The sequence below is a fragment of the Chiloscyllium plagiosum genome, unplaced genomic scaffold (assembly GCF_037043375.1).
Source record: "Chiloscyllium plagiosum isolate Xiang-an unplaced genomic scaffold, Cpla_swu_hap1 HiC_scaffold_10, whole genome shotgun sequence".
In the NCBI taxonomy this organism is placed as follows: Eukaryota; Metazoa; Chordata; class Chondrichthyes; order Orectolobiformes; family Hemiscylliidae; genus Chiloscyllium; species Chiloscyllium plagiosum.
Window position 1 is genome coordinate 113,544,394 of NW_028270148.1, and position 19,891 is coordinate 113,564,284.

A 19,891-nucleotide genomic window follows, 5' to 3' on the forward strand; every position below is an offset into this window, starting at 1 on the left:
GATGTTTTTCAATTACGCTTAAATGATTTTTTGCTTTATTCATTTTCAGGGTATCATAGTCAAGGAAGCATTAATTGTGCATCTTGGTTTAGTCAGAATGAAGTGACTTACATGTCATGGAATGGAGTTGTATTTAAACTAGAGCAACAAGTTACCTCTGTTGAAAATGTAACAAGTTAGTTGTGATAACAAGTAGTGAGCACAGAGCACTGGGACTGGGTTCAAATGCCACCTACCCCAGGGGGCGTGGAATGATATCTATGGACAAGCCAATCAGAAAGAGAGCACAATAATTAGGAGGGAGAGTTCTTTCCCATTTAGGTGGGTAACAAAGACAGTATCCATAAAACCATGAGATATAGGAGCAGGATTACGCCATTCTGCTAACGGCAAGTCTGTCCTGCCTTTCATTCATATGGATATGTTTCTCAAACCCAATCTCCTGCCTTCTCCCTATAACCTTTGATTCCTTTATTAAACAAGAACCTATCGACCTCTGTCTCTATCTATGTCTAACCCCATTCTCCCTCCTTTGAAATCCACCACTTCTACCATTCTTTCCCCATCTTAAGGTTCCAAACTAAAGCCTCCCTATCCCTTAACGTACTTCAGTCTGAGATCAATTAGGAGTCCTCTGGAGGTCTGCTTGCTGCCCAGGCAGTGCCCACATTGTCCTGAAGGTGACACCTTCTTCCAGTGAGGGACAGAAGTCTCAAGGTCTCAGTCTGCAGCGATGTAGCTTCCACCCTCCCCCCCTGCCACCCCCCCCCGCCCCGCCCCCCCCCCCACCGTGTATAATGGCTCTGAAGCAGAATTTTTTTTATTCTTAGATTCCCTACAGTGTGGACACAGGCCCTATGGCCCAACAAGCCCACACCGACCCTCCAAAGAGTAACCCACCCAGACCCATTCCCCTATATTTACCCCTGATTAATGCACCGAACACTATGGGCAGTTTAGCATGGCCAATTCACCTGATGTACACATCTTTGGATTCTGGGAGGAAACTGGAGAAACATTCGCAGTCATGGGGTGAATGTGCAAACTTCCCACAGACAGTCACCCAAGGGTGGAATCAAACCCAGGTCGTTGGCGCTGTGAGGCAGCAGTGCTAACCACTGAGCCCCTGTGCCACCAACTTGTTGGATTGCTGGTTCGCAAGAAACCTTTTCCCCAGAGAGTGTGGAATAGAAAGGGAGACAATTGTTCAGGACGAAGTGCAACCAAGTTTCAGTAGACTGATCCCTGGGATGAGGGAATTACAAAGAGTTAATTAGGAGAGGCATTGAGATGCAATAAAGACGCATTCCCTGGAGTTTAGATCAATGAGAGTCAATCTATTTGAGAGGTATGCTGATCTCAAGGAACTTAGGAGGATGGATGCTGCAGGGTTGCTGGTTATTGGTGAACAGTCTAGAGCTAATCAGAATCTCAGGTCATCCATTTTGGACTGAGGTGGGGAGAAATCACTTCATTCGGAAGGGATACAGTGTTGGGAATTCTCTACCTCAGAGAGTTGTGGAGGCTCAGTCTATTCATGACAGAAATTGATAGATTTGCAACAGGAAGGGAAACGTGCAAATATAGCAATAATGTGGGATATCATAGAGTTGAACCAATAGGTCTGTCATGATCCTAATGAATATTGGAGCAGGCTTAAAAGGCCATATGACCTATATCTGCTCCTATTTAACCTTTTCATATGCTATTGACCATCTTTCTAGTACTGAAGCTTCCAACTCAGAAATGACCATAGTTAATGCATCAAGTTTCACAAGGACTAAGGTCAGGATTAAGGACTAAACTCCAGACTTGAGCCTCGTCGCCCAGGTCTACAATACTACCTGAAATTAACTGGATGTTATGTGCTGTCCTAAAATATAACAACAACTATATTTCAGGTGAATTTCGCTGACTATAAAAGTAAGGGCCTTGGGACATTCTGAGACAACCACATATTTGTACCATCACTCAAGTAACCTGTTTTCACCTCCATTACATCATCTGCCTGAAGCAAATCCAGTGAAATTCTTATCTATGTCTTTGCAACTTCAGACTTGACCATTTCCATATGTTCCATCTGGCCTCCCACACTCTAACTGCTCTCAAATTGAGGTAATCCCAAATCCTAGTGCCTGTATCCATTCATTCCAAATCCTATTCATTTATCACCCAAGTGACCTACAATTCCTTCCAGTTAAGCAATTCTCATCTTTATTTTCAAATCCCTCCAAGGCCTCGACTCTCCTTATACCTGTAACCTCCAACCTCACAATTCTCAAAGGTCTTGAGTTGCACTTATCCTGAACAACCACCAATCTCGATAGTTCTAGTATTTTCAACTGTGCCTTCTGCTGCTTAGACACGAAGATCTGGAATTCCCTCTTTAAACATCTTCACTCCTGCTCCTCTCTAACTCCATAGACTGTTTAAAATTTCTGTCTTTGAGATTTTGTCCTCTGCCCTGATTTCAAGTTTTTGTGGCTTGGTGTATGTGGTAATATTCCTGTGAAACATTTTATTACATTAAAGGTGTTTCTATGGTTTTGTTGAATTCATGCAAGGTGCTTTATGTAGACAAGCTTTTCCATCATTTTGGCTGTTCCCTTTGAAATTTGGTATTCTTTTGTTTCTGGCAGTTTGAGGTTAGTTCTGGATCATCCACAGATTTCAATTTTCACAATAGTGTTCAGGGATATAAAGAAGGTTAAATCTTAAAGGTTAAATCGGACGAGGTAAAGGAAAATCATTTTTAGGTTTGCTTTGGGGATAGAGATGGACAATACAATATTTCGCTACCCCTGTTGTCAAAATGATATTTAATCCTCACCATTTATGGTTGGTATCATATTTGAATAGCGAGGAAGTTGGAAAACATTTAAGCAAAATTAAACTGCCTTCATTGTTCAGGCCTTTGAGTATAGAAGTTGGGACATCATGCTCAGGTTGTATAGGCTGTTCTGGAATACTGTGTCCAATTCTGGTCGCCCTGCTTTAGGAAGGATATTATTAAACTTGAGAGGGTTCGGAAGAGATTTATCTGGATGATGCTGAGACTGGATAAGCTGGGACTTTTTCCCCTGGAGCACAGGAGGTTGAGGGGTGACCTCATAGAGGTTTATAAAATCACGAGGGGCAGAGATAAGGTGAGTAGCAAAGGTCTTTTCCCTTGGGTAGGGGAGTTCAAAACTAGAGGGAATATTTTTAAGGCGAGAGGAGAAAAATTTAAAAAGGACACGTGGGACAACATTTTTATACAGAGTGGTTCGTGTGTGGAATGACCTTCCAGAAGAAGTGGTACATGCAGGTACAGTTACAATGTTTAAAAGACATTTGGGTAAGTTCATGAATAAGAAAGGTTTGGAGGGATATGGTCCATGCATAGGTAGGTGGGACTAGTTTAGTTTGGGAACATGGTCGGTGTGAACTAGTTGGAGCGAAGGGTCTGTTTCCATGCTGAATGACTCTCTGACTCTATGAGCATCACTGCATTTTGCTGTTCTTGTACAGTCTTAGGTTATAATGTGAGGTTTCTCTTACAATTAATAGTATGAACCATATGGCTTCTGGGGATGAAAGAAAATGTATGATAGGAAACATTATTTTATTTGTAAACAATTATACTTACTTGGTAGTGTAGATCTTGAGTTTTACTGTCAGAAGATACAAGCTGTCGGTGCTTATCCTATTGCACTGATCAGGACAGAATCACAAGAATGCCAAATTTCAAAGGGAACAACAATTTATGCTGCATGAAAATAGGCTGCTGATTGTTTGACAATAACTTATAAACCTGGGTAAGATCACTGAATGCTTGTCAACATACATTCCAAACAATCTCTAAACTGTTCTCATGCCTTATAAATTATTGCTCCTCTTGAAATTAGGCATTCTTGCATTGGTCCTGATGTATGCAAAAAGGGAAAGCTTTAACAGCATGTCTCTTTATTCATTTCTTCTTCCTTAAACAGGTCGATCATTTTGTTGCATGTAAGATAGAGAGGACATCTATCCTATTATTAAGCTGTAATTTTCTGAACCTGTGAAGGTAATTACCTCAGAACATGATGGTTGATTTATGTTCTCATCTGTGGGTTATGGTTGTCACTGGCAAAGTCACATTTATTGGACATTCCTAATTACCCTTGAATGGAATGGCTTGCTAGGGTTAGTCTGGAGTCACATGTAGATCAAATTCAGCAAAGACAGCAGATTACCTCCACTTGGAGACAATAGAGAACCATTCTTTTTACAACTGTTGATAGATTCACTGTCACCATTACTGAGCCTTGCATTTAATTCCAGATAAATCCAGCTACCGTAGTGGAATTTGAGCCTGTGCTGCCAAATCAACAATAGGGGCTTCTAGATTACCTGTCAAGTGACATTGTTTCCAGCCAGTGGTGACCAGTCATTGAGTCATACAGCACAGAAACAGACCCTTCGGTCCAACCAGTCCATGCTGAACATAATCCCAAACTAAACTAGTCCCACCTGCCTGCTCCTGGCCCATCTCCTTCCAAACCTTGCAGGTAAATCGATGTTCCGGGCAAAAATGTCTATTCCTGATGAAGGACTTTGCCCGAAACGTCGATTTTCCTGCTCCTCGGATGCTGCCTGACCAGCTGTGCTTTTCCAGCATCATTCTAATCTAGACTCTGGTTTCCAGCATCTGCAGTACTTGTTTTTACCTCCTTCCAAACCTTTCCTATTCATGTATCTATCCAAATATCTTATAAACGTCACAATTGTATCCACATCCATCACTTCCTCAGGAAGTTCAGTCCACCCACAAACTACCCTCTGCGTAAAATATTTTCCCCTCATGTCTTTTTTAAATCTCTCTCCTCTCACCTTAAAAGTGTGCCCCCAGTTTTGAAATCCCCCATCCTGGGGAAGAGATGATGAGCGTTAACCTGAGTCCTCATTTTCGATTCCATTTGGGGAATTTTAACCCCAAAATTGGATATGCTTGGGTTCTGGTCGGGGGTTAAAGCATGAAAAGTTTGAATTTTGACGCCAACACATATCCAACTTGTTCACTGCCTGAAGTGAAAGTCACTTTAAATGTCAGAAGTCACATGACATAAGGTTATAGTGGGACCAGGTTTCATAGAAGAATAGAATCCCTGCAGTGTGGAAACAGGCCATCTGGCCCAACAAGTTCACACCAACTTTCCAAAGAGTTACCCACCCTACCCTATAACTCAACATTTACCCTCAAACTACATCCCTGAACACTATGGGCAATTTAGCATGGCCAATTCATATAACCTGCACATCGTTGGACAAAGGGAGGAAACCCACGCAGACACGGGGAGAATGTGCAAACTCCACACAGGCAGTTGCCCGAGGCTGGAATCGAACCTAGGTCCCTGTCACTGTGAGGCAGCAGTGTTCACCACTGAGCCACTGTGCTGCAAATCACAATCTTTCAGAGTGCTGCTCCTTCATCAGGTGAAGTCACTTCAAGCTTGCGATTTCAAATAAACCCGTTGGACTATAACCTAGTGTCATGTGGCTTCTGAAATTGACCACCTGAAATAACTGCACAGAGGCTGGAATCCCATTACTGAGTCACCCTTTATTTACTAGTGCACAGTGCACTGGCCAGCCAACTCGGAGTCAGTCCCCTGAACTGAGGAGATTCTGAATCCTCTGCATACCTTCGTCAGCCAGGGCTTTCCTGATTGGTCCAGTTAATAATTCCAATCAAGGAATTTGTAGTCAATGATGTCCACCTGATTCCAATCACTACACCAGCCCCATCATACACCGGGCACCGCCACACTTTATAATGAGGCAAGACTTCTCTTTACAATTCATTCAAACTTTGAAAACCTCATGGACCAGCCAGCGAAACCTGAGACGACAGCAGTGGTTCAGGCGGTTGTACTTGCTTTTGCAATTAACTGCAAGTTCTAGTTCTAGTGGGTTTGCCTGGTCAACCTCCCATGACCAGACACTCCAGATAAGGTATTCCTGATGAAGAGCTTTTGCCCGAAACGTCGATTTTACTGCTCCTGGTGAGCTGCCTGAACTGCTGTGCTTCACAGCACCACTAATCCAGACACTCCAGATGCCTGACCCCCCTTACCCACCCACCATGAGTTCTCAGTACCATACTCAAATCCCCTTCCTGAGCCAACACTCCTGTAGCCCCTGATCCCGCCCCACACTCCCAGTTGGACTCTGAAACATCTGAGTGCCAGGATTGAGAGAAGTTCACCCCTCTCGGGCAGAAACTGAACCCAGCTCTTGCAAGAATTTGAGATGTTTCCACAGTTCTGTAAGATTTGTAATTTCTGAATTAAATCAGGTTATACCTTTGAGACCAAATTGTGAAGAGTAAACTGAATCAATGCCTTGAACCTCATATTGTCAGAAGAGTCAAGAATTAGTAAACAGTTTCACATCAATATTCAAGAATGTGTTTATCTCACAAACATACATAGCTGAATATCTTATGACCATCACCAAGTAGTTATTGACATTCCTTAATGATGTGGCAGCAAATTGAATTGTACCATCTTGGTGCTGTTTAGCTGATGCAAGTGATGGAACGTAGCAAGCTATGCAAATATTACTTTGCTTTCTCTTTTGTGGGATGTGAGCATTGCTGAGAAGACTGACACTTCTTACCAGCTCTAACTGCCATTCAACTGCATGACTAGGCCATGCTTGGAGAGGGTACATGGTTATGTTGTGGCAATACCAGACTAGAAATCCAGAGCTCCAGGCTAATATTGTGAGGATATAGCCTCAAATCCTACCCAGCCTTTTGATGAAGTTTGACTTCAATACAAATCTGAAAAGAGGGGGAATAAAAGGATAGTCAATTGGCAGACATGCTGATTGTTGCAAAACCCCATTGGTTCACCAGTGCCCTTTTGAGAAGGAAGTCAGCCATCCTGTCTGGCCTACCCGTGACTCCAGTCCCATAGCAATGAAGTTGATTCTTGACTGGCCAATCAAGGACAATAAATATGGCCCAGCCAGAGATGCTCCCAGCCCATGAATGAAAAAAATTCAGAGGATGGGGAGGAGTCAACACCATTGCTGTGGGTCTGGAGTCACATGTCAACCATACCAGGTAAGGATGGTAGATTTCCTTCAGTAAAGGACATTAGTGAACCAGATGGGGTTTTACAATAATCAATGTCATAGTCATCATCATTGAGACTAGACTTCAATTCCAAATAGAGTCGTAGACTCATAAGGATATTCAGCATGGAAACAGGTCCTTCGGTCCAACTTGTCCAGCCTGCCAGATATCCTAAATTAATCGAGTCCCATTTACCAGCACTTACATAGAACATAGAACATTACAGCACAGTACAGGCCCTTCGGCCCTCAATATTGCGCCGCCCTGTCATACTAATCTGAAGCCCATCCCACCTACACTATTCCATGTACGTCCATTTGCCTGTCCAATGACGACTTAAATGCACTTCAACTTGGCGAATCTACTACCGATGCTGGCAAGCATTCCATACTCTTACTACTCTCTGAGTAAAGAACTTGGCCAATATCCCTTTAAACACTTCCTATTCATATACCCATCCAGGTGCCTTTTAAATGCAGTAATTGTACCAGCCTCCACCACTTCCTCTGGCAGCTCATTCCATATACGCACTATTTTCTGTGTGAAAAAGTTGCCCCTTAGTTCCTTTTTAAATCTTTTTCTCTGACCTAAACCTATGCCCTCTAGTTTTGGACTCCCTCACCTGGGGAAAAAGTGATTGAACCTATCTATTACCCTCATGATTTTATAAACTTACGTAAGGTCAGCCCTCAGCCTCCGACCCTCCAGGCAAAACAGCCCCAGCCTATTCAGCCTCTTCTTGTAGCTCAAACCTTTCAACCCCAGCAACATCCTTGTGAATCTTTTCTGAACCCTTTCAAGTTTCACAACATCCTTACTATAACAAGGAGACCAGAATTGAACGCAATATTCCAAAAGTAGCCTAACCAATGTCCTGTACAGCTGCAACATGAACTCCCAACTCCTATACTCAATGCACTGACCAATAAAGATAAGCATATTTATTGACTGAATTTAAATTACCATGATAGGATTCAACCCTTTCTGACTAGAGTCTCTGGATTGCCAGATCAGTGGCATTACACACTGTCTGCCTGAATTGAGTGTCTTATCAATGTTTCTATCTCAAATCAACTTCCCAATAGACATCTAAATCTACACTGCCCACTGCCTCGGAAAGGCAGCCAACATCATCAAAGACCCCTGTTACCCCAGTTACAATCTCTTCCATCGGGCAGAAGATACAAAAGCTTAAACACACGTACCAGCAGGTTCGAGAACAGCTTCTTCCCCGCTGTTATTAGATTTCTGAATGGACCTCTCAAATTTACATTCCTGATGAAGAGCTTATGCTCAAAACGTCGACTCTCCTGCTTCTCGGTTGCTGCCCGACCGGCTGTGCTTTTCTAGTGTCACACCTTTTGACTCTCAAATTTAATGTTGACCTCACTCTTTGTGCACCTTCTCTGCAGCTGTAACTTTATATTCCTCATTCTGTTCTAATACTCTAATGCACTTTGTATGGGGCATGGTCTGCCTGTACTGCACGCAAAACAAAAGTTTTCACTGTACCTGGGTACATGTGACAATAATAAATCAAATCAAAAATTAAATCAAATAAATATAATGCATAAATATAATGAGCTGTTGGATCCCTATTTGAGTTAATTCTGAGAGATATCATTGTGTCTTTCCTATATATTTTGCTACAGAAACTGGATAACGTTTAGCAGTGCAACATCAAATACTTTTCTTTCTGTCCACCTGGGTTATGTGAAACAAAGCATTTTGCTAGAAGTTCAGCAGGTGTTGCCGTGATAGTGCTGAGTGTCATCTGAATAATGTCAAAGTGAGACATTCAGTAAGACAATCAAAGGACAGATTAGTGGAAAGTGAATTTCTTTGATTGGGGGAGTCCAGACCTGCTTTATCAGGTCCTGGTTTATCAGAAAAGTAAAAGTCTGAGACTGCTGGAATGTTGTTAGGCAAGCAAAGCAAGGGTTACAGAACCAGTGTGGTTATATGGAGTTACGAGACACATCAGCCAAGAACTGATTGATTGCTGGGAGACAATCAAAGGGTTGAATGGCCTCCTTCTGTTCCAATTGCTGGAGAGGCCAAGTCATTGAGTGTATTTAAGACAGAGATAGATAGGTTTGTGATTGGTAAGAGGATTAGGTGTTATGGGGGGAAGGCAGGGTAATAAGGCTGAGAAACATACCAGCCATGACCAAGTGGCAGAGCAGACTTTTTTTGATTCCCTACAGTGTGGAAATTGGCCCTTCGGCCCAACCAGTCCACACTGACCCTCCAGTGAGTAACCCACCCAGACCCATTTCCCTCTGACTAATTGACCTAACACTATGGGGCAATTTAGCACGGCCAATTCACCTGACCTGCACATCTTTGGACTGTGGGAGGAAACCAGAGCAAACCCACGCAGACACGGGGAGAATGTGCAAACTCCACACAGACAGTCGCCCCGAGGCTGGAATCAAACCTGGGACCCTGATGCTGTGAGGCAGCAGTGCTAACCACTGTGCCACCCTCGATGGGCTGAATGGCCTAATTCTGCTCCTAAACCTCATGACTTATGTTACGAGGAGTAGTCCCATTTAGTTTCTTCATTTAGTTCTATCGTCACTTATCAGTTCCTAGAGGCTGTGCTGGTTTAATTCCTAAACACATGATTGTGAATTTGATTTCTTTCTCACCCACCAGAATGCACTGTTTAAATGTTGTTAATCTTCCCACAAAGCTGCAGTAATGCAGCAAGCACAGTACAGTACTCCATGTGAAATAGTGCAGACACAGAGTGTATTCAGAGTCACTGCATTAATACTTGCTAAAAATGCTCTGGGATATAAACAATTAGGAAACTAAACCTTCATTTGCAAGGTTTTGGTTTTGGATTTAGGTTTTTTTTAATATCGTACAATGCAACAAAACAGAAGTGTTCACAGTTACAAAATGGGCAGTAATTGTTCACAAAACAATAATCTACGAATGCATGGTCTGTTTTATTTCATATTATTCCAATGCAGAGAAATAAATCATTCTGCCTATTGATTATCAGGAGAGGTGGGTGTGTATGACTCAGTGATTACCCACCTTCAGTGACACAGTGTAAAGTCTATCCAGCCAATAAAAGCCTGCTTTCAGCTTGGTTAAGCTCATATAGAGGAAATATACTGAAACCTATAGCCTGCGAAGTTGGAAATGTGTGTCTTTTATATAAACATTTATCACAAAAATATAAAGAGAATCCATCACTGCTTTGCTTGCAAGATTTCACTTTTAAATTTCACACATCAGGGATCCTTACATTCACCAACTGTACATAAAATTTGTGGAATTAACAGTTATCAGTGTAAAAAAATTGTCATTTAAATTTAATTATTAACTGACAACGTACAACAGATGAATTTAAGATCACAACAAGGTGTGATAATTTTGCAACAGGAAACATTCATATCAGTGTTAGATTACAAAGCAGCTACAATGTGGGATTTGGGGACGAAAGACTGACATGCAGCATTTACTAAACTAGTTTTTCCTCAGCAGGTTTTTTAGGCTTCTCTCCACTGCTTCATCCAACTCTTCCTCCAGCTCTTCCTTCTTTGACATAGCCAATTTGGACTGGTAATCACTCACTCTTTGGTCGATGTAAGGAGCACTCTGGGTCCCGTGGAGCATCAAGGTCCATTCCTTGAGCACCCCTTTCTGCTCAGTGCCACCAACAAAACCAACCTCCAGGATCCAAGTGCCCCTAGGGTCTTCGCCCCAGGTGTGTGTTGTCATGAAAGGCCACTTGTCAAAGCCCACCTTAGAGTCATCATCCCGTGGCCTGCGGCTGAGCAGAATGGACTTGGTGCCCATTGGGGAGGTCAGGTTGGCGTTAAGGTCACCTCGCCTGGTGGAATTCATGGTCACCACAGCCTGGACATGCTCAAGGTAGCGGACAAAGTTATCCTTCCCCTCACACGCATCGGTTGATATTTTTAGGACCATCTTGTTGTCCGATGAGATTGCCCTGTAACAAGGAAAAGAAATGGGAGGCCATTAAACAGGAGCAAGACTCTGGCTGCGATCATAAAAGATCCCTCAAAGTTGCCACCCAGGTTGATAGGGTTGTTAAGATGGCATATGGTGTTTTGGCTTTCATTCGCAGGGGGATTGAGTTTAAGAGCAGCGAGGTAATGCTGCAGCTCTATAGAGCCCTGGTTAGACCACACTTGGAATATTGTGTTCAGTTCTGGTCGCCTCATTATAGGAAAGACATGAAAGCTTTAGAGAGGATGCTGAGGAGATTTACCAGGATGTTGCCTGGACTGGAGGGCATGTCTTATGAAGAAAGGTTGTGGGAACTAGGACTTTTCTCATCGGAGTGAAGATGGTGAGAGGCAAATTGATAGAGGTGTGCAAGATGATGAGAGGCATAGATAAAGAGATTTTTTCCCAGAGCTGAAATGGCTATCAGAGAGGGCATAATTTTAAGGTGATTGAAGGAAGCTTTAGGGGAGATGTCATAGGTAGGTTCCTCACACAGAGAGTGGTGGGTGCATGAAATGCACTGCCAGCAGCGGTAGAATAGTCAGGACATTTAAGCAATAGGCACATGGATGATAGTAAAATGAAGTGCATGTAGGTTAGTCTGATCTTAGAATAGGATAAAAGGCTGGCATAACATTGAGGGCCGAAGAGCCTATACTCTGCTGTACTGTTCTATGTTCTATTTTCTATAAACTGAAGGACTCACCTTTGATCTGTCAGTTATGGTTGAGACTGCGGCTATGCTACTAAAGTCACCCTGTCGTCTGAGGGGTCAGTCACTGTAAAATGGTTTCTATGAAATAATTGTCTGCAAGATTGTGATTCTTATGGTCCCATTCGTGCTAATGACGTGCTGATCCTCTGCCCTTCTCTCTTCGTGAAAGCATCAACTTTTCGTTAGGGACATCGCAGTCTGGATTGTGAAGAATGGCCATGATAAAGCAGCATTTGATCATTAAAGAGTTTAAATAAGCTCCAAAGTTGAAACACAGACTCACCAAGCCCTGGGGAGAAACAATCTCTAGGCTGTCAGAAACTGCAGATACATTCATCAGAACGAGAAACCTGAGGTGATGTTTTGCCTACACAGGCTGCACCAGCACTGGGGATTTAAAGCATTCTGTGGGTGAAGTCAATCTAGCAGAAATGTCCTCCTACTCTTTTCATTTGCCTCAGGAAGCTCTTAGCTATGGTGCAGCATCAAGCATTCTGACAGCTAAGTGTTGCAGCCTGAGCCATCAGTTTTCCCAGCCGCTGAGGTTTTCATTAATTCTGATCTTTTTATGGGCTTTTACAGCAAGGCCTGATTATTACATTACTCCGATCACTTGCATTGCAGCTTCTCGTAATCTAACATCTTCAAATGTGGAAATGAAAGCCATTCATTTTATTAGATGTACCCTAAAGGATACAGCTCCTCAACTCCTTCGGAAGCAGAATTATTTACTTGTCTGGATTCAACAATGCACCATGCTGTTAAACAGTAATTGTATTCCTCAATATTATCACGAAAAAATACATCTTACGAAGTTAACACTACAGCAGGGAACCATTCGGCCTGATATCTGGCTCTGCATTTGTTTCGTCTGGAACATTTACTAAATCTGTGCAAGGACTTAATTATGCTTTAATTCTTAAAGGGTTCAAGAGTAAATATGACTGTTCAACATTAATGAGGTATGCTACTTTTATTTATTTATTCCCATTGTTCAAACACAGACATCAGTTGAAACAACAGCAGAATCAGATCTTTGCCTGTAGCGACAGTGACTATATTCCCATCAGGCAGCTCTCACATTACAGAGAGATATTGGGTGGTGGTCTAACCTGAAGATCACCACACCTCTAGTGATATTGGGAAGTAGAGAGCTTCATGATAACCTCAGATGATGCAGGATTTGAACCTGTGCTGTTGGAATCATTCTGCATTGTAAACCAGCTACCCAGCCAACTGGGCTAACATTAGACAATTTAAGATGAGCATTCAGTCACATCATGCAATCCATTTCCATTATATCATTATATGATTCCTTATTATTGAGTTCATTACCCACTTTAAGAACTCAGGCACCAGGTTTTACAATGTAAACTGGATTACAGCTCTGAAAGCTTTTTAAGACATTCGTTCACAGGACATGGGCATTGCTGGCTGAACTAAATTTTGTTGCCTTCATTAATTGCTCTTGAGAATGTGATGGCGAGCTGCCTTCTTGAACAGCTGAAATCCATTTGGCATAGGGACACACTCTAGTGTTGTGGAGAAGGAAGTTCCAGGGTTTTGACCCAGTGACACTGAAGGAACAGTGATATATTTCCAAATCAGGATGATGTGTGACTGGGAGTGGGTGGAGTTCTCATGTATCTGCTGCCATTGACCTTTTAGATAGTGGATGTTCTGGGTTTGGAAGGTGCTGTCAATGGATAATAGGTGAATTGTTGAAGTGCATCTCATAGATGGTATACATTGCTGCTAGTGAATGTTGTAGGAGCTGGTCTGGTGCCAGTCAGTCTTTGGTCTGGATGGTTTTGGGTTTCTTGAGTGTTGTTGGAGCTGCACGCTTCCAGGCAAGTGGAAACTATTCCATTACACTCTTTAAATAGCATCTTAGGGAAACAGGAGATAAGTTACTTGCCTCAGAATTCCAAGCCTCTGACCTGCTCTTATCGCCACAATATTTGTGGATGTAGGTTTGCTCACTGAGCTGGAAGGTTCATTTTCAGACGTTTTGTCACCCTACTAGGTAACATCATCAGTGACAAGATTAGAGTGGTGTTGGGAAAGGACGTTTCAGGCAAAAACCCTTCATCATTCCAGATGAGGGGCTTGTGCCCAAAACGTTGATTTTCCTGCTCCTCGGATACTACCTGACCTGCTGTGCTTTTCCAGCACCACTCTAATCTTGACTCTAATCTCCAACATCTGCAGTACCCACTTTTGCCTAACATCTTCAGAGAGCCTTCAGAGGCTCATCCAGAGGCTCACTGAAGCTGTTACCTAGTATGGTGATGAAACGTCTGAAAACGAACCTTCCAGCTCAGCGAATAAACCTACATCCAGAACCTCAACCTGATTAACAAATCTTCTCAAAACTCGCCACAGTGTTTATATGGCTGGTCCAGTTTAGCTTTTGATTAGTGGTAAACCCCCAGAAGTGTTGATTGTTGGGGTAAAATGCCAGAGAATATAAAAGGACAAAGATTAGATTTTTTCTTGTTGAAGATGGTTGGTGTGGTGGCTCAGTGGTTAGCACTGCTGCCTCACAGTGCCAGGGAGCTGGGTTCAATTCCAGCCTCAGGCAACAGTCTGTGGAGTTTGCACGTTCTCCCTGTGTCTGCGTGGGTTTCCTCCCACAATCCAAAGATGTGCAGGTTAGGTGAATTGGCCCTGCTAAATTGCCTATACTGTAGGTTATTAGTCAGGGAGAAAGTGAGGAATGCAGATGCTGGAGATCAGAGCTGAAAATGTGTTGCTGGAAAAGCGCAGCAGGTCAGGCAGCATTCAAGGAGCAGGAGAATCGACGTTTCGGGCATGAGCCCTTCTTCAGGGGTTATTAGTCAGGGGTAAATATAGGAGAATAGGTCTGGGTGGGTTACTCTTTGGAGGGTCGGTGTGGACTTGTTGGGCCAAAGTGCCTGTTTCCACACTGTAGGGAGTCTAATTCTTAAAAATAAATTGGCATTTGTATGGTAAAAATCTCCAGTCCGTTCAAATACAGCAAAGAAGATTTGACATAGCATGCAGCCAGAGGATACACGCATGTTCATCTCAATCTCTCCCAATGGAACTGTTGTCTCAATCCTCAATGATTTTGTTACTTTAAATGGTGACTAAGCAACACATTTCGACCCTTAAGACATAGGTGAGTTATCTTCCTGTTCCTTCAGCTCCTCATCGCTTATAAAGCCTTTTACATATCGTGTGCTGGGTCTATTGGGATTGTATGAACATACATTCCCATGTGATGTATATAATTTCAACAGACTGAAGGGAATGTCTAGCGGTGACCTGTGACTGCCCTAACCACAAGACCATTGACTAACCATCCTACCATGAAGATTGAGCAGTGCTGGATGAGGGAGCATCTGAACGAGGTCAGTGTTTAAACCTTCAGAAAAAGGGTTTGGAAAGTAGGTGAGAGGTGAAGGCTGGCAGAGGAGAGACAGGGATTAGGTTGTGGCTAGTAAATGGGTGGGTACACAGGGCAGATATCAGAAGCGGGTAAATGAGGGCTGTTACAGCAATCCGCTCTCTGGGCTGGGATGGGGGTGTTCAGGTCAGAGTGTGATGGGAGGGTGAGGTGTTGGGTTCATAGGCAGTAGGGATGTAGTCATGTAGTGGCTGCAGGAACTAGGTGGAGATGGGGAATGATTGGGAAGGGGGATGGAGCTGGGGGTGAGGTTGGGTAGGATCCAGCAGAGGTGGGGAGACAGGTGGGGGACGAGGAAGGTGTCTTATCTGTGGGGGACGAGGAAGGGGATTGAAGGTTGAATCTGGAGGGATCAAGTGGTTGGGGGAGGGGGAGTGTCAGTGTTAACATTCGGGGAATCAGTTTAATAGTTATCCAAGAGCTGCAATGGGCTTTAATATTCTAGGCAGGCCACTGAGTCAGAAACCTCCAAACTCTCTGAGTCTCCAACTGTCTGGGAGGATTCCTGATGGCGTCAATTGCCCATCACAGGTTTCAACTTACAGGGCAACTGCCGAGGAGTTAGCCAGGACCTCCACATGTTCGCAGTCTGCAGTGTTGTCAGGATCATCTTACTATTGGAACAACTGCGCCATTCAGATTCAGTACTGCCGATGGAGGGACAGATATTGTCAAGAACACAAGGATAACTTCCCTGTTTCTCTTTGAAGTAGAGGCTTTTCTTTCTAACATTCACCTGCGAGAGCAGACAGCTATGCTGGTTAATGGTATCGACCACAACATGGCACCGGTGCTAGAGCAACACTTGCTCAGTCCTGCTTTGGGTTTGCCAAACTTGGATTCTGGGCTCAAGCCCTGGTGAACTGGCTAGCATGAGAAGCCCTTTCCAGTCACCATAAAGTCTTACGTTCTCTTGGAGGTAAGTCTTAAGTGTCCTTGAATTATGTAAGTTACCACTTACTGTGGTTCCTGCACTGATCCTCCGACACAGTGGAACCTCTCAGGAACTGTCTTCCAGTCTCTGGCCATTTTAACCATCCCTCCAGCATCGAGCACTCCGTAACCAAAGAGGTGATTAAACTCCAAACCCACGCCATTCCTTCTCCATTTGTGCACCTCGTCGTGCAGTTGATTGCGTTTGGAAGTCAAGACAGTCAGGTGCTGCATGTCTCGCCAAGTCAGAGTGGGACTGTGGAGCAAAAATTGCAAAATGAGCAGGGAAATGGTGTGAGGTTTGCCCATCTGTTGTCAATTGCAAATCATGCAGTCAGCTTTGCAATAAGATGAAACATCCTGAAGAAATATAAAATGGTTTAATCCATGCGCAATAGACATTTTAGTTCAATATGAACTATTCTTTTGGAGTACTGTTGAGAGTGCGGTGCTGGAAAAGCACAGCAGGTCAGGCAGCGTCCGAGGAGCAGGAGAATCGGCGTTTTGGGCTTCATCGATGAAACATCGATTGCCAAAACGTTGATTCTCTTGCTCCTCGGATGGTGCCTGACCTGCTGTGCTTTTCCAGCACCGCACTCTCGACTCTGATCTCCAGCCTCTGCAGTCCTCACTGTGTCCCGTTCAGGTTTCCCTGTTTTGGAAGGATATTGTTAAGCTGGAGAGCTTGAGCAGGGTGTCAGAGCAAATTACTGCAGAGGCTGGAATCTGTACTGAAAACAACAAATGCTGGAGATCACACCAGGTCAGGCAGCAAAGATGGAGAGAGAGCAGGCTAATGTTTCAAGTCTATGTTACTCTTCATCAGATGAAGATGAGGAGTCATCCAGACTCGAAAGGTTAGCTTTCTCTCTCTCCATGGTTGCTGCCTGACCCACTGTGATCTCCAGCATTTGTTGTTTTTACCAGGATGTTGCCAGGAAAGGAGGGTCTGAGGTTTGAAGAAAAGGCTGGGGCTTTTTTGACAGGATCATAGGAGCCCCAGTGTGAGGTGACCTAATAGAGGTTTATAGAATCATGAGGGGTGTAGATATGGTGAATGGCAGATGTGTTCTCCCTAAGGAGGGGAATTCAAAACAAGGGGGTTTATTTTTAAGGTGAGAGGAGAAAGATTTAAAAAGGACATGAGGGGCAACTTATTTACACAGAGAGTGGTTTGTGTATGGAATGAACTTTCAGAGGATACAGGTACAGTTACAACATTTTAAGACTTTTCGATAACGAATAGAAATATTCATTCACTACATGAATAAGAAATGTTTGGAGGGATATGGGTCAAGTGCAGGCAGGTGGGACTCGTTGAGTTTGGGAACGTGGTCAGTGTGGATTAGATGGACCGAAGGGTCTGTTTCCGTGCTGTATGACTCTGAGTATATTCACCTTATCTCTCTTTTTGGAGTGAACCTTGTCCACAGGAAGTCAAACTTCAGTTCAGGCTCAGGCTCAGTGCTAACACTTGCCTCTTGGAGTCAGGAGGTTATCAGATTCAAATCCCACTCCAGAGACTTGAACTGAGAAAACAGTGCTGACACCCTGGTGTAACACAGGAGGAGTCCTGCTCAGTTGCAGATGCTACCTTCTGGGTGAGCTGTTAAACTGGGACCCTTTAAAGAAGGTTGGAGGGACGTGCCACCCAAAATTCTGACTAACATTTATCCCATAATTATCATCATAAAAACATGAGCACATTTCTGAGTATGGGAACTTGCTATGTGCAAATTGGTTGCTGCATTTCATACATTCCAATGTATAAGGAGCAGGAGTAGGCCCTCAAGCCTGCCCCGCCATTCAATAAGATCATGGCTGATCTTTCGTGGCCTCAGCTCCAATTACCCGCCCGCTCACCATAACCCTTCATTCCTTTACTTTTCAAAAATCTGTCTATCTTTGGCTTAAAAAGGTTCAACGAGGTCACCTCAGCTGCTTCACTGGGCAGGGAATTCCACAGATAAACACTGTTTAATGTTTCAGGAAATCCTCCATCCATAACCATAGAAAGGCATCTTGCCTTTCGTCTTTCATGATCTCAAATGGGCAATATCCTTTGCTCATCTTTGCTTTGTGAAGTTTTATTCACAGTGATGTGAAGCATTGCCAGAGTACAGGATTAGTGTGGGCTCCAAGGATCAATTTCAAATCAAGACAGGAATATAGTCTACTGTCTCACCCAAGTACTGGTGCGCCTGACAGGATGAGGTCGGAAGATCAAGAGATCAGATATTTGAGGGGTTTAAGATGATTCATGAATTTAATAGGGTAGGTAGAGAAACCATTTCCTCTTGTGGGACATTAGCCCAGAACAAAGCAGGCATAACCTTGGAGGTCAAACCATGCTGTTAGGACTCATACAAAGAGAAATCCAGGCATTCCATTCTCTCCCCAAAACCTGTTCAGAGTATAGGTCAATTAACAGTTTCCAAAACAAGTTGTTATTTTATTGGTGAAAGGGTATTACTAGATATGGAGTCAAGATGGGTGCAGGAGTGGTGGTACAGGTAACCAATGCTCCATTGGAATGGAACAGGTGTGAGGAGATGAATGGGTTCCCCCAGTTTGTATATATCAAAACTGTACACTGATCAGGCTCTGGGCAAAGCCACTCAACCCAAAACATTAACTCTGATTCCTATCCACAGATGCTGCCAAACCTACTGAGCTTTTCCAGCAACTTCTGCTTTTGTTGCTGTAGTTGACATTGATAGTAAGTTATTTTATCTAACTCTTTAACTAACTATGACACTATATATGTCTCACAGTATTTATGAACCAGTATAATTTACATTCTATTTATCCATGGGATGTGGGCATTGCTGGCTGGGCCCAGTATTTGTTGCCCGTCCCCAGCTCCACCTTGAGAAGGTGGGGGGTGAGCTGCCTTCTTGAACTGGTGCAGTCCATGTGCTGTAGGTAGACCCACAGTGCCTTTAGGGAGGGAATTCCAGGATTTAGACCCAGCAACAGTGAAGGAATGACGATATATTATTGAGTCAGGATGCTGAGTGGTTCAGGAGGGAATATATAGGTTCGATTCCCTGCAGTGTGGAAACAGGCCCTTCAGCCCAACACGTCCACACCAACCCTCCGAAGAGTAACCCACCCAGACTCATTCCCCTACATTTACCCCTGACTAATGCACCTAACACTACAGTCAATTTAGCATGGCCAATTCACCTGACCTGCACGTCTTTGGACTGTGGGAGCAAACCGGAGCACCCGGAGGAAACTCACGCAATCACAGGGAGAATGCGCAAACTCCACACAAACAGTTGCCCAAGGCAGGAATTGACCCCGGGTCCCTGGCGCTGTGAGGCAGCAGTGCTAACCACTGAGCCACCGTGCCACCTATATAGGGGGGTGCATGTTCCCATGTATCTACTTCCCTTGTCTTTCTGGTTGGAAGGGGTGGTGGGTTTGGAAGGTCCTTTAGGAGGAACCTGAGTATGTTGATGAACAGCATCTTGAGGATGGTACACACATGATATGAAGCAACGTTCAACACGGTTTACATATTGTCACAAGCACAATGGAAAGTGGCACAGGGAGCATGCCAAATGAAGTACATCATACATACTTTGCTTCCAAGGCCAGGGCAAAAACCCCAGCGGCTTCTGGTGCTGCAGCAGATGTCCCAGAATGACGGAGAGTGCAATTACCGTACAAATCAGTTGTTGCCTTTAATAAAACAATTGTGGGG

At 43.7% G+C, this 19,891-nt stretch overlaps 1 protein-coding gene across 1 annotated transcript in view; it reads right to left on the bottom strand.

Annotated features, from left to right (window-relative positions):
* Positions 1–9,944: 9,944 nt before the first annotated feature.
* The window catches only part of pcsk2 (proprotein convertase subtilisin/kexin type 2), a 104,667-nt gene continuing 94,720 nt past the window's right edge, over positions 9,945–19,891 (bottom strand). Inside the window, exons 10-12 of the mRNA XM_043696651.2 lie at positions 19,769–19,869; positions 16,208–16,435; positions 9,945–11,078 (exon numbers count right to left, since the gene is read on the bottom strand). Coding sequence (XP_043552586.1) covers positions 10,592–11,078; positions 16,208–16,435; positions 19,769–19,869 — 816 coding nt within the window. The 3' untranslated portion in view covers positions 9,945–10,591. The remainder of the gene's footprint in view (positions 11,079–16,207; positions 16,436–19,768; positions 19,870–19,891) is intronic.